At 35.2% G+C, this 15,043-nt stretch overlaps 1 protein-coding gene across 1 annotated transcript in view; it reads left to right on the top strand.

Annotated features, from left to right (window-relative positions):
- The window catches only part of ARMC2 (armadillo repeat containing 2), a 39,035-nt gene that overhangs the window by 14,765 nt on the left and 9,227 nt on the right, over window positions 1-15,043 (top strand). The window contains exons 8-13 of the mRNA XM_032215950.1: window positions 3,093-3,182; window positions 4,546-4,721; window positions 6,524-6,626; window positions 9,194-9,414; window positions 10,866-11,011; window positions 13,372-13,471. Coding sequence (XP_032071841.1) covers window positions 3,093-3,182; window positions 4,546-4,721; window positions 6,524-6,626; window positions 9,194-9,414; window positions 10,866-11,011; window positions 13,372-13,471 — 836 coding nt within the window. The remainder of the gene's footprint in view (window positions 1-3,092; window positions 3,183-4,545; window positions 4,722-6,523; window positions 6,627-9,193; window positions 9,415-10,865; window positions 11,012-13,371; window positions 13,472-15,043) is intronic.

The following is a 15,043-nucleotide window of genomic DNA, read 5'->3' on the forward strand; positions in this document are numbered from 1 at the left end:
GTACAAATTATTGGAAGGTTGATCCTTAGACTTTTATTTGCCCTGTGAAATTGGCAGACATGGGATGAAAGAATGAGGTGTTTGAAACTTGGAGACAGCCACAAAGTGTTTAATTAAAAAGATGATTTAATTTATGAATTAATTGCATAATTATTGGGCAAAGCATTGGAATTAATCTAGCAGTGTTAGATTATATTGATTAGAATGAATAATCTTGTTTTAAAGTTATCACAGAATATAATCAATATTTGTTACATTGTAATATGATGAGAATTATAGAGCAGGAATGCAGTGTCACCCAGTGGTTTATCTGTGGAGGACTTAGAAACCGTAGTCCTTAGTTGAGAAATTATATCAGTGATTTTGGGGACTTGTATTCCATTCCACAACATTAAACAATATAATATCATGAAGTTCCATTGTATCCCTCATGTTTGTCAACACTTATCTGAAACTCTTGAGATTAGTCATCCAGAAATTTGGATATATAAAGTATCATTAATTATCATACCTAGTGTCTGGAGATTTTAAGGTGGAAAAGGGGTCTAAAATGAGACTTAATCTGGCTCCAGATACAGCTATATAGAATCTGGGATCCCAACGCTAGTATAGTCAAGGAAATCTTTGAGTATGGCTTACATGTCCCTTCTAGGAATTGCTACCACCAATTAGAATGTTAATATGACTTAAGGAGAAAATTATTAAATACACAAAGACTGCTATACATCACCGTGCTTTTACATTTCATAAATTTCAGTCAGTTGGTCAGATGAGATGGTCAGATGTAGAAAATTAAGCTATAAGTGCTGACTACTGATGCATTTCTAATCCCAATTAAAACCTATGGTTCAAATTTGAAGCAATAAACAGTTTAGAGCAAGCAACTTATTCCGTTGCTTTCCAAGTTCCTGTTATTCCATCAGGAGCTTGTATATTCATATATGTCAATTTTTGTCCTTAGGTTAGGGGATGTTTTGGGGTGAGAAAAGCCAATGGCTTGAAGTCATCCAGTGTGTTTCTATGGCGGAAGTAGACTTGAACCATAGTCTCCCTAGTTCTGCTCCAAAATTGAAATCATTTGTCCAGAGTTCTTCATACAACCTGTTAGTTAAAAAAGGATTTCCCAGAATCCTTCCTGCCTATCTCTCGAACAGACACAGAATGATGACAGTTTGAGCACAAAAACAGGCAAGGGGGTCTTTTTCATATAGCTGGTCCTTACTGTTATATCACAGAAAAATTGCTATGGACTCTCTTTTTTTATTTGCCTTTAGTCTTTTGTGGAACCCTGGGGTTTGAAGAAATTTGCATTACACCATCCTGATCCTGTAGTTTTATTAGCAACAATTAAATTTATCAGATGGGTTGTGTTTTATTATTAATTTCATTCTTTTGTTTTTCACTGAATTTTATTACCTAAGAATGTCTCCCCACACACACACGTACTTTTATTCTTAAACTAGCCGATAACACAGCATTGCACGTGTATTTATTTATAAGGGGAAAATGTCCAGACCAAAAATAATTTCTAATGTTGGATTTTCCCCCTTACCAGAGGAAACCCCCTTGTGGAGTATCGTGAAGCTGTTACCATGGCAACTCCACTGTACAGTAGTATTCATTTTAGGGCAGTATGATAGAAGCCATTTTAAGGCAAAACAGGCTGTATCTTAACAGAACACCCCATCTCCCCAGGGGTGTCTTACTCCCACAGTATTTTTTTTCCAGACAGTAAGTCATCTGTGTACCAAGTTTGGTTGAAATTGCTTAAGGTGTTCCAGAGTTATGCGGGAACCTACGCGCGCGCACACACACACACACACACACACACACACACATATATATATGTGTGTGTGTATATATGTGTATGTGTATATATATATATGTGTATGTATGTGTGTATGTATATATGTACAAACACAAATACATATATAGATATATTTTTGTAGATTTTCACGGGTTCAGGTATGTAGGTTTTGGTGTATTTGGGTCTTTCCCTGTTCAAGGTTGAGAGTTTGACCAAGATACTCTCAATCTTACATGGGAAAAGACCTGAATATACCAAAACCTGCATATATATATATATATGTGTGTGTGTGTGTGTGTGTGTATGTATATGTATATGTATATATAATTTTTATATATAAATAAATTACTTGGGGATTATGAGAAACCCACAGCATTTCCATGAGCATTTTGCTACCTTCCCTTTTATGTCCCTCACTAGTTAGTATTCACTGATTTTTAGTAAACTTTTCCCATCTGTACCTGATATGATCTCATTATATTATCAAATTTGGACTGTCTTCTAACTCTAAAAACATCTGCTATATTTCTTATCAACTTGGGAAGAAGGAATGGAAGAGATTTTAAGCCATACTGAGCCATATAAATTTATAGCACATAATTTTATAAATAAAAATGGGTGCCATTTGTGTGTTTGTGTATGTGCACATATACATGTAATTTGATTATACGAAAGAAAATAGAGATTAGTTTTTTGACATGACAGCCCAGATCACGTTTGGCAAGGCTAAACTCTCCGGATTGATCTATTGTGTGTTTACAGGCACTTTGCAGTGGCTCAGCTTTTTGTGATTTTACTAAAGAAAGATTTCTGTGAACCAAAATAAAATGTTAATTTATTCAAGTGAAAAACTAGCAAGTTAGTACTAAATAGAATTGTAATTATTCTCTTCTGTATAGAGGGTAGATTTTTAAGAAAACTAACATTCAGTTATCTGAAGCTCAGTGTTGCTAAGGCTTTTGGATTTTACATGCTAAAAACAGCAGCCAATAAATGTAGACCAGTGTCATTTTTGTGACCAGCATACAAAGCTGTGGTTATACCAATAAACCACCTAGAGAAGGAAATTCTGAACTTGTCTGCCATTGCTTAAGTTTCCTGTTTTTCTTTTTTTTATTATCGAGATTGTTGAAGTTAGATAACTAAAAAAAATATTTTGAAATATTTGTTTTACTTGATTGTTAGAAAACAAATTAAAGTCTTATTAAATGTTTTGCCATAAGTTTTGTTGTGTGACTATTTGAAAATAATTGTTAATATATCTCTTCAATAATATATGTTTCAGAAAATAATTTGGAAGCAAATGAAATGGAAGAAGAAGAAGAAAGCTATTGGAAAATAAAAGTTTTACCAATTTTACATATATTAGAGATTGGTAAATATTATTGTTCCATAAAATTTGTTTGGGTTTCATAAACTAGACTTTTCAAGGCTTAATTTTATTCTAATAATATGTTTTCCTATTACCAATTTTAAACAGTCCCATTGCTAGCAAGATAGCCTATATTCCTGCTCTTACTTTAGACTGGGGGCAAAGTGGGATGGAGATATAAAGATGTATTTGCAAGGTTTAAAAGTCAGTTAACAATGCATATGATAAGTATTCAAAGCGGCTTTAAATATTAATGATATATACTAGAAGTAGGCTACCTGTTACATTTTAGATGTTTTGAATGACAAACCCCATATTAGGAATTAAAAGACCAAAACGAGACCACCATATTTGTGGGTATTTTTTTTCTAATTGTAACAAATACAAACCATTACTAAATACAGGTAATCCCCAGGTTAGGAGTGTTTCCTTAGTGAACGTTTGAAGTTACGCAATAAGCATTTCATAGTGTTTACAAACATGTCCCAAAACTACAAATGTTGCAGCATCAGAGGAGTTGTTCACCCTTACGAACAACCCCAGAGGTTCTGCAACATTTGTCTTGCCTATTCCCCTCCGCCCCGCACTTTGCCAGTCAAAATGGCATATTTGAGGCCATGTTTCAAAAATAAGTAGAGCCATGACCTGTTTTGGAAATGGTTTTAGGAATTTTAAGAGGTGAAATGAATGCCTTAAGAAATTGAGCCAGGGTGGCACAGTGTTTAGAGTGCTGTACTGCAGGCTACTTCTGCCGGCTGCCTGTAATTTGGCTGTTCAAATCACACCAGGCTCAAGGTTGACTCATCCTTCCATCCTTCTGAATTGGGTAAAAATGAGGATCCAAAATTGTTGGGGACAATATGGTGACTCTAAACCGCTTAGAGAGGGCTGTAAAGCACTGTGAAGAGGTATATAAGCTTAAGTGCTATTACTATCTACCAAGTATAATATATTTATTTGACTCCTTCAGTTCCCTCATCTTAACATCAGCGCAAAGAAGCCCCATATTTTTGATCCCATATCTCTGGGAGAACTGTATTGCCTATGGAAAGGATGCTAGCAGATTACACCTGATCCTAGTTTGGTATCTAGTTGAAGACAAATGCATACTCTTTCTAGGAAAGGTAGGGATAGTCACATAAACATATATTAGAATGATGCCGACCAAAAGCTATTTATTTAGTTTTTATTCCAGGATCATTTTCAGAAGGAGTACTGAACTTCTCCAGTTGTGTCCATAAAAAAATTAAATAGCTGTGTTTGTTGATAGTGCAGGTTTTGTGGTATTTGTTAAAAAAAGTTACTTTCTTCCTCTTTAAAATACTTGATCGCTAATTTACTTTCTGCTTTTTTTCAAATCAAATAGAAAACAATGTAGAAAGACTTTGCGATGCCTGCACTATTCTTTATCAAACACTGGAAGAAGGAAATATGCTTGGCAAGCGATTCAAGAGACGAAATTTACTGTTGAAGATGTTATATAAATTAGTTGATGTTACTTCAGATCCTCTTGGCTTGAAATTAGCAAAAATCATTCTGGGTGTAAGTTAAATATGTCATACCTGTTACAGAATGTGATTATAGGATACTTGTATGAATCTGGTAGTTATATCCTGAGAAATATGACTAAACGTTAACTACTAAATCAATTTTTCACAAGAGATTGCAAAACTCAACTTTGCACTGTTCAAAATTACACTTAATTTTCTTTTGTTTACTTAAAATCCAGGAGATTAACAGTGCAGTTACTCCTTTGTCTACTTAGAATTTAGTTTACTTCCAAGTAAATAAATATAGAATTTCAACCCAAGTGATAGCACACAATAGTAGACAAAAATACTATGTGCTCATTCTAGTCAATTTTTTTGAACTAAACTGTATGCCAAAAAGAGCTACACTTTGTGAGAGTTTTTGCTTTCAAGGCATAACAACAAATGCATTTATTTGAATATATTTACTGGAGTCCTAGAATAAATCATAAACCACATTCCCTGACTTCATTCTTGATTGGTTGAATATCAAAGGTATAGATAGCAGAAGAAACTCCAGAGGAAAACAAATATTCATTATTATAGTGTATGGTATCTCTCCTAAACCATTCAAAAATTTATACAACATTTTTACAAAGTGCTGGCAATTGTTACTATCATATCATGCTTGTGTAATTTGTGATATACTATTTAATTTATTTGAAAATATGTTTGTCATAGTTGTAACTGAGACATTTGTCAGGACCTTCTAATCATCACCTAGTAGCTATGCCATACTTTTAAGAACTTGTTGCTAAGTTTTTAACAATTTTCTACTTTCAACAACTTTTCCATTCACACATTCAGAATGGTATGCTGGATTCAAGTGATGAGAAAATGTATTCATCAAGGAAATTAGGATTTTCTATATGTGCGTGGGTATGCAATTATCTGTGTGGATAACAATGATTACATTTTTCTTCCTGTAATGTAGTGTCTAAAGCAGGATTATTTCAGTTAGAATTACCCAAATGCATATAACATGGGAACTGATTTAATGTCATTAGATTAACCAGCATTTTGCAGATAGTTTTATATCACATTCAAGTACATTGGATATAACAGGAAGCCCTGTTTTATATGATGTAGTATTGAATGCTGGACCTGGTGTATAAATGGAATACCTGTCTTAAGATTGTATTGAGATTTGTTTTCCACTTTCTTTCTTGTAGATTTTTTTCCGTCTCCATTAATCTTGGATTAGATAAATGGCTGTCATATGTTGATCATTTGATATGGGAGCTCTTATCTGAGTACTTGTTTTGGAATACGTTTGAAAGCTGTGATAAGGCTGCAAATGTTTCTAGTTTCAGTTAAGTGCAGCATGTACATATAGGTAGTCCTTGACTTACGACCACAATTGAGCCCAACATTTCTGTTGCTAAGCAAGACCATAGTTAAATGAATTTTGCCCCATTTTACAACCTTTCTTACCAGAGTTGTTAAATGAATTACTGCAGTTATCAAGTTAGTAACATAGTTGTTAAGTGAACTTGGCTTCCCCATTGACTTTGTTTGTGAAAAGGTCACAAAAGGTGATCACATGATATGGGACACAACAGAAATAGGAAGCAGTTGCCAAGCATCAAAATTTTGATCACAGAACCATGGGGATGCTGAAATGGTAAGTGTGAAAAATGGTACCAAGTCACTTTTTCCAGTGCAGTTGTAACTTTAAATGGACACGAAATGAATAGTTGTAAGTCAAGGACCACCTATAATATGAGCTGTGTGGCATATCTGCTGTTAAAAGAACAGCTAAAACATAAGGTATAGTTATTTAAGATATATTTTCTTTTCCATTTTTCCTTATAGCTGAAAGTGAGTGGGAAGAATCTGCTTAATGTTTGCAAATTAGTATTTAAAATCAGCAGAAGTGAAAAAAATGATTCCCTTATTGAGAACGACCAAATATTGGGTAGGTAAATATGCTATTCTGTGATTGAGTAAAATGCCTTTTATAATGTGGAAAAGATAATATACTTGCTGTGGGGGAATATGAAACTGCCAGATATTTCAGTATAAATATGATTTCAACCTGCGTTTTGGTGTTAATTTTTTTCTGATTCTAATTTTTCCTATTCTAAATGTTTTTGAAGCTAATGAAAATAATACTAGCTAATCAGAAATACAAATATTATTACTGGGTAGGAACTAGATATAAAAATTGCAGCTGGAATCCAAGAAAAATATATATATAAATGAAAAGTAATCACCAGGCTTATTCTTTGATCTCTGTTTCATCGTGGAATCTAAGTAACATATTTCAAAAGCAATTAGAAAGATATTGTTTGACTTCTCCCCACCTGATTTAGCTAAATTACATTTTTCTTGCATCAAAGGATGTAAGGCATTTAAATGGTGAATGGGAGGGAACTTAAATTATAATCCTAATTTACATGATACATTAATACTTTGTTTAAACATTGCACACAATTCTTTCATCTGGAATTTTGGGGCAAGAAAATGGTAACATTTTGGATCTGATTATTGTTAATCAGACTTAGCATTAATGACCTTTTAGTTAATCAGACTGTGGCATGTATTGCAACATGCATTTCACTTTCCTAAAATTGCTAATTATGTTTATCTTTTGAAATTCCTAAACTGTTGTTATAATTGAAAATTTAGAACTTTTAGGCAACTTGGTAATGAAGTATTGAAATATTTTCATCCACCAAAGAATGGGCTAGAATGTAAAAAAGAATGTTAGATTTGTATCCTGTCATCTTAATAGGTGATTAATTCAAGGAAATACTTTTGTGTTTATAGGGTAATCTAAAGAATGTTAGCAAGCATTGGGTATCAATATCTATATGTTGGAAGTACAGGTAGTTTTTGACATGTCCACAATTTGGCCCAATATTTCTGTTGTTAAGTGAGACATTTGTTAAGTGAGTTTGCCCCATTTTACAACCTTTCTTGCCACAGTTGTTAAGTGAATCACCAGAGTTGATAAGTTAGTAACACAGTTGTTAAGTGAATCTGGAGTCTCCATTGACTTTGCTTGTCAGATGATTGCAAAAGGGGGATCACATGACCTTGGGACACAGCAACCATCATAAATATGAGTCAGTTGCTAAGCACCTGGATTTTTATCACATGATGCTACAGAGGTCATAAGTGTACGGTTATAAATCCCTTTTTTCAGTGCCATTGTAACTTTGAATGATCACTAAATGAACTGTTGTAGACTGAGGACTACCTGTGTAAAATTATGAAATGAAACATGTTTAAAACTTGTTCTATAATTTAGTTTAATAATCATACGATTCATATGATGCTGGAAAGAGAAATATAATATAATATAAATACATTATTGTGCTATTAATTATATACTGACAATTTGGAATGCATTGAAATATAAAGAACTCTGAATTTATTTGTGTGTGTGGTCAGTAGCTAAAAAGATGTTTGCTAAAAAGATTTTGCTACATCTGATTTCAAATGCTAGATTGAAGATAAGTGTTAGCAATCGAAAGAGTGGTCAATATTACTCCACATGGTCAAAGTTTGTAACTTATAATCTGAGTTGGTCTTCCTCTCTCATTCTCTCTCTATATGTGTTTGTGTTTTTATTTCTGTTTAATGTGCCTTTAATTTTTTTCTCTTTGTTTTTAAATTAAAGTAAGGCAGTTGAATCAAAAAGTAAAATCTCTGCATAGCTGGGTATTACTATCAGGAAGACAAGATACTTTTTAGCTGACATAAGACACATGATTAGTACCTACTAATAATCAGAAATAATTAGTCTGTAATTATTTTTATTATTGTGACCAAGACTTTTCATTATATGCAACTTCCATTTAAGCAAATCAAATTCTGTGCTGATTTTCTTTTTAAAAATGGACCCTCTTGCAATCACTAAGGGCTATATTTGCAAAAGGGAAATTTCCATTGCTTTTCCTCATCAAAAACTTTCCTGGACTCAGGAGAACGTTTAATCTAGGCCTTGGATTTGGGATATGCTCACATAGTTACAATGGAAAAAAAGCAGCCAGAAATAGCTTGTATAAACGTAAACTCCACTGTTGCAAGTTCCTTCTCTTCAACAGATTTCCTAAGCTATTTCTCTTCCTTATCCCTCATCTGAATTATTGCAGTGGTAGCTAGTAAATTAATCTTGAGCAACTGTCTTTACAGTCCCATTGAATGCCTTCATTCAAAGTACTTTAAATAAATAATGACACAAAATTATTTATTTATTTGATCCATTTTATATTGCTTACTATATCACAAATTTTACTGTAATTTTGTGTACAATAATCAATAGTTTAGGAATTAATTAATTTGAAAAATGAATACGGCTGCCCATTTCACTCATGGTGACTCTGGGACAGCTTAGTTAAAAAGTTATTACCTTATTTGACAGCTCCTTTGGAAAAAAAAAAGGCCTGGAATGAACTAAACCTCATTCTGCCGAGCGGGGAGGGGAGAGAATTGCACTGGAGAGGAAGAATCTCATCATGCTAAATTTTTTTATAGACTCTCTGCTTGAGATTCTGAAAACTGAAGATTTGCAAACAAACACTGAAGCTTTTCTTTATTGCACTGGTGCTATAAAATTTATTTCTGGCAATGCGAGTCTCATTAATGAAATGGTCAATAAGGGAGCTATTGAAATCCTGCTGCAAGTAATGAGAATGATTAATGAAATTAATGAAGATGGTACTCGATTTTCCAGTTCAGGACATCTCTTGGTCCAGGTTAGAATTACATTTTTATTTCAATTATTCACTTATTTTAGTGTATTGAACTAAAAAGTTTCAAACTTTCTAATGGTGTTCCCTTGCTAGGGTTTGACTCTTGGTGGACTGTTCAAGTATTTTTTTCTTAACACTATTGTGGAAGTGTTTGTTGCTACTTTTGTTCTGAGATATTTTCCAAGTATTCAGTCTAGTCTATATTATTCCAGTTCTAACTTTGTGTTACCTTGATGAGTTTTTCTGAATTATCTAAAGCAATCTAAGGTGCAGCAGGCGCTTTAACTTAATAGTTCTAGAATGGTCTATAAAACGGGTATCAAACTTGCTGTGTCATGTTGCCATCGTGTGACATTTCACAATGTTTTATCCCTTCGCTAGCTGAGGTGGCCGTTGCCTGCGCCTGACGCATCTGGCCCACAGGCCGCCAGTTTGACACCCCTCATCTATAATGTCCATTATTGGAAACTGATAAATTGTTACTAGAAATTATTGGAAAATTCTTACTACTGTACATACCAAAGGAATAGTGAATAAGGCATTCCTATCCTGTTGTGTCCTCCTGCCATGTGCAGAAGCTCTAACTGTGTACTTACTGAATCTGGGTCTTGTATTTATCTATTTCATTTTACTTTATATATAAAATATTTGTATAGCACCTCTTGTCTAAGATTAAGGCAGCATGGTTACTTCTTTCTGATAAGAGTACAACAACCACAGTAGCTCATGGTATTGTGTCAGTATAACATTCCTTTCTTGGAACAAACAGTTAAAATTAAGAATCATTGAAGTAGAGAGATACAAGCCTAGTGGGTCTCTGTTCAGTTGTGAAGTGAGAGTTAAAAATAAGTCAAAGATAGATGGCATAGTTTGGAATCTGTCATTTAGGGAGCTACATTTGATGGGATATTATGTGGCATGCCTTCTTGGCTATGGCACCTGCATTGTGGAATATCCCATCCATTGACACAATCACTTCTGACTCTCTAAAGGCCTCTCAAGAACTGCTTGTTGCCAGCTGAGAACTGGTAAGCTAGTAAGATGGCCCTCTCATTATAATCTCTTCACCCATGATTTGTTTTAGCTGTGTTTTATAATTGTTAATGTTATCAATAATAATAATTGCTGTTATTTGTAAACTATTTTTTAAAATTTCTTCTACTCCACTGAGAGTCCCTTGTATTGTAAGATGGACAATCCTATAAATTTGATAAATAAAATAGAAGCAGCAGCTCCGAATGATGAATAAAGTTATAAGTAGGTATGTTTTTAACAATAAAGCCTGTATCATTGTTTCATATTTTGAAGTTTAAACAACCTACATTATTTTAAATTTTCCACAGAGCTTCACACTACTGCCATCAGAGGAAGGCTGTGCAAAATTTAGTTACATTTCCTAATAAAATTATGTTTACCGTGTTTGTTTAATTCATATTTAAATGTATTTTCTTTAGCTCACTGCCACTTTACGAAACTTGGTAGACTTACTTCAGTCAAGGTGCAAATTCCTTGAGTATGGAGCTATTCCAGAGCTCTGCCTCACATTGGAGAAACGTATGAGTGACAAAGATGTATGTACCAATGTGGCCAGAATATTCAGGTAACCCCACTGTTTTTTTTAAAATACAATGTAGATCTTTTTGCTTCTTCAAGCAAGCATCTCATTATCTATTGAAGTGGTTGCTTCCATGGAGATACTGTTTATATTTCTGTTGAAATACCTTGTATCAGTATAGCGTTTAATTCCTGAACGATTTTCTTGGCTCGCTTTTTTGAATAAGAAAATACAAATCTTTTGCAATCCAAACAGAAGTAGGCCACCCAGTCTGCTGGGCGCTCTTGAGTACATTATCTTTTTTGACTTGTGGTTTCTGTTAAGAGTGTTAGTATTTCTGTCCCTCACCCAGCCAGCAGATAATGTGGTGGGAAAGGATTATTGTTCTTTGCTTCTAATGCTGTAACCTGCTTTAGGATTGCTATAAGAGAGGAGGAAGAAACGTTATTGCTTCCTCCTTCTTTATAGCAACCATGTTCAAGATTGTGGATTTTTAAAATGACTGCAAAACAGAAATCAAAATCATTAGGCATGACGAGCATAAGACCTCTTCCATTGTCCCTTTGAAATATTGTCGCTTTTCACTGTTAAATATGGTGCAGTACTAATTTTGAGTTGTTTTATTGGGAAGGGATTAAGTTCTGCCTACTCCCTAAAAGATCTTATACTGAATACTACTGTGTCTGTCTATGTGAAGGTGTATTTGAATGGATATATATGTATGTGCAAGCAACCAATAGATATGGCCTCAGGTTACTAACTTAACTCACCCATGCTCTAAGGCAAAGGTCATCAAAAACATCCCCATAGGAGTGAATTAGGGGCATTGTTTGGATAATACACAAAACTTCTTATATTCCATCCCTTGTGTGATTTCTTCAGAAAAAGAATGCCACTATATTAAAGAGGAAATCTGTCTCCTGTAGAAGTGGCCATTGGCAGCAGGCAGCATTTAAGACTGAATACAATAATACGTTGATTTTTTTTTTCTGTTCAGTAATCCATAATTAAATGGTCCAGTAAAACAGGTCAAGGTCTTCTTGCCATCAGCTGAGGGCCTCAGGACTTTGTTTCACCGTCACTGCTGTTGTTACTTCTTTTATTCCTTCTCATAAAAAATATACCACTTTGCTTTACAGCAGCCACTTCCTGTATGTGGGACTCCCTTGGTACTCTCTGAGTTTGGTGGTTTTCTTGCAGACATTTCATTATCCAAACTAGGTAACATCCTGGGTGCACTGATGATGTTACTTAGTTTGGTAATGAAACGTCTGCAAGAAAACAACCAAGCTCAGAGAGCACCAAGGATCTCAACCCTGAGCTACAAACATTCTCCTTTATTGGTACTTCCTCATGTTTTTTGCTGCTGCATCATCCTTGGCTGCTGCCGCTTTGTCTTTCCTGTTGAGGTACTTGAAGATGTTTGTGTTGTCTGCAAGAAATCATAATGGTACTCAAAGAAACAGTAGCGGGATTTGGGGTTATCTTCTACTAGCAACGTAAATTACCATATTTTTTGCACTATAAGACACCCCGGACCATAAAATGCACCTAGCTTTGGGAAGGAAAACAAGAAAAAAAATCCTGCCTCTGCCTCTCAGCAATTTGCCTCATTGCAGCAAACAGCAAACAGCCCTGGTCAGCTTCAGCACAGTCTGATTTAGCACAAGCAGCTGATTGGTGGTTGAATTGGCCTCCCATAATTCCACCTATCAGCTGTTCTAGTCTGTGGGGATCGCTGCTGCCTATCACTGCCTCCGCACGCCCATTTTCAGTCTCTGTGTGCTCCATTTTCGGCCTCTGCACGGCCTATTTTCGGGCCATTCCAGGTGGCGGGGATCCCACCTGGATGTGTGAAGGCAGCGATAGGCAATGGCAGCAGTGGGTGGTGAAGATGGTGATGGCCGGTGGCGATCCCCACAGCTTGAAACAGTTGATTGGAGGTGTTCCAGGAGGCCGATCTAACAATCATCTGCTCATGCTAAATCGGGCTGTGCTGAAGCTGACCAGGCTGTTTGCTGTAAGGAGGCAAATTGCAGGGAGGCAGAGGCTGAAGGGTGGGGGCCGGTGGGTGGGCGGGGCTTCAGCAGCATTCACTCTATAAGACACAGACATTTCCACCCACTTTTTTTGGGGGGGGGAGGGGGAATGTGTCTTATAGACCTAAAATACAGGAAGCTTTTGATTGTCATTATTCCTTGTGATAGAATTGGGGCTTTTTAGCCATCAAAGTCATAGCCACTTGTTTCTTTAATTGTTACTTCTATTGAGCTGTACAAAAATAGAGAATGCTGGCCTTTTCATTTTGTACTATGAATAATGTTTAAAACCAAAACAAAATACTTAGATTTAAGTTGGAAATCATAAAAGAAAAATTCATCTATATTATTGTTTCAAACATGCAGCAAACTTTCATCCTTCAATGACTGCTGTACAGCTTTGGCAGATTGCTCCAGATGTTATGCCTTATTTTTAGCCCTGCTAAACAAATATCCAACAAAGCAGGTCAGTTTTTTAATCTCCTGGTTTTTTTATGTATTTTAATCCTTTAATGTGCCTGTGGTGTTGTATGTATGTTAGTCCATTTTTAGAGACAAATTCCATGTGTATTTTCCAGATAGAAATGAATGCCTTCAGCCATTTAGGCACTTAGAAATAGGTTCCTGGTACAATACAGTCCTTTACTTATCATCACAATTAGGACCAGAATTTCTGTTGCTAAACAAGATGGTTATTATGTGCGCTCCACTTGATTTTATGACCTCTTTTGTCGTGGTTGTTAAGCGATCACTGCATTTGTTAAATGAATCGCCTGGTTATTATGTGAATCTAGTTTCCTCCATTGACTTTGCTTGCTGAAAGCCAGTTGGGAAAGTCACAAATAGTGATCGCATGGCCTTGGGATGCAACAACCTTTGTTGTAAGTCACTTTTTTTCAACGTTGTAACTTTGAACAGTTACTAATGGTTGTAAGTCAAAGATTAAATGTTGATGTAGATAGTACAAACCTCCTACTTACTGAGATGTAATAATAGAGGGGAATCTACAGATTTAAGGGCTTGGGAGTTTCTTGGTTGTGAAGATTCTGTATTTTTTTAGCCAAAAATGGAATGAAAAAAACAATAAATAACAGGAAAAAAATGATTTTTAAATAATAGGGATGCATTAAAACAAATAATGTTTTCATAATAAGAACAGATTTAATGTTTCTTTTGACCGTGTGACGATCCCACTTCATTACAAATTGACGTAACTATATATTTTTACTTGTGTCATTTTTTAATGTGGTAATTTATACTGAAAGAGTCAGTAAGGCATCAGGTTAGAAACAAGGAGGTCTTGAGTTCTAGTCCCACCTTAGGCAGGAAACCAGCTAGGTGACCTTGGACCAATCGTGCTCTCTCAGCCCCTGAGAAAGAGGCAATAGCAAACCCCCTCTGGAAAACCTTGCCAAGAAATTTGTAGGTTCTAATCTAGGCAGAAATCAAACTGGCTCAAAAATACACACACCTCTCTCTTAATGCTAATTCCATTATTATTGTTGTTTTGGATGTCTATGCCATAACAGTGGAATCTTTTCCCTTCTTTTACTATGAATTACTACAGAGGAGTACTGATGCACACAAGGCAGAGTATGGATTATTCCAGAGTGTATCAGTACACTTTATTAAATGGTAATGTGCTCAATTCAACTGAGTAGTGATATTTATTCAGATATACGTAGTCCTATTCCGATTCTATTGTATCTTTTTTAAAATCTGTTTTGAGAACTGAATAATGGGACTCTGTTGACTAGCAAGTCCTAACCCTGATTCTCTTATGTGGAAAATGAAGATGTTTCAATGTGTCAGTAATAAATTCTTATTAGTAAGGGTTGTTTGGAGTAAATGTTGTTATTAGCTGCGAAGTTGTGTCCAACCTATCGCAACCCCATAGACAACATTCCTCCAGACCTTCCTGTCCTCTACCATCCTCTGGAGTCCATTTAAGCTCACGCCGACTGCTTCAGTGACTCCATCCAGTCACCTCATTCTCTGTCATCCTCTTCTTTTGCCCTCAATCTTTTCCAGCATTAGG

Source organism: Thamnophis elegans, chromosome 4, assembly GCF_009769535.1.
Source record: "Thamnophis elegans isolate rThaEle1 chromosome 4, rThaEle1.pri, whole genome shotgun sequence".
NCBI classification, from domain to species: domain Eukaryota; kingdom Metazoa; phylum Chordata; class Lepidosauria; order Squamata; family Colubridae; genus Thamnophis; species Thamnophis elegans.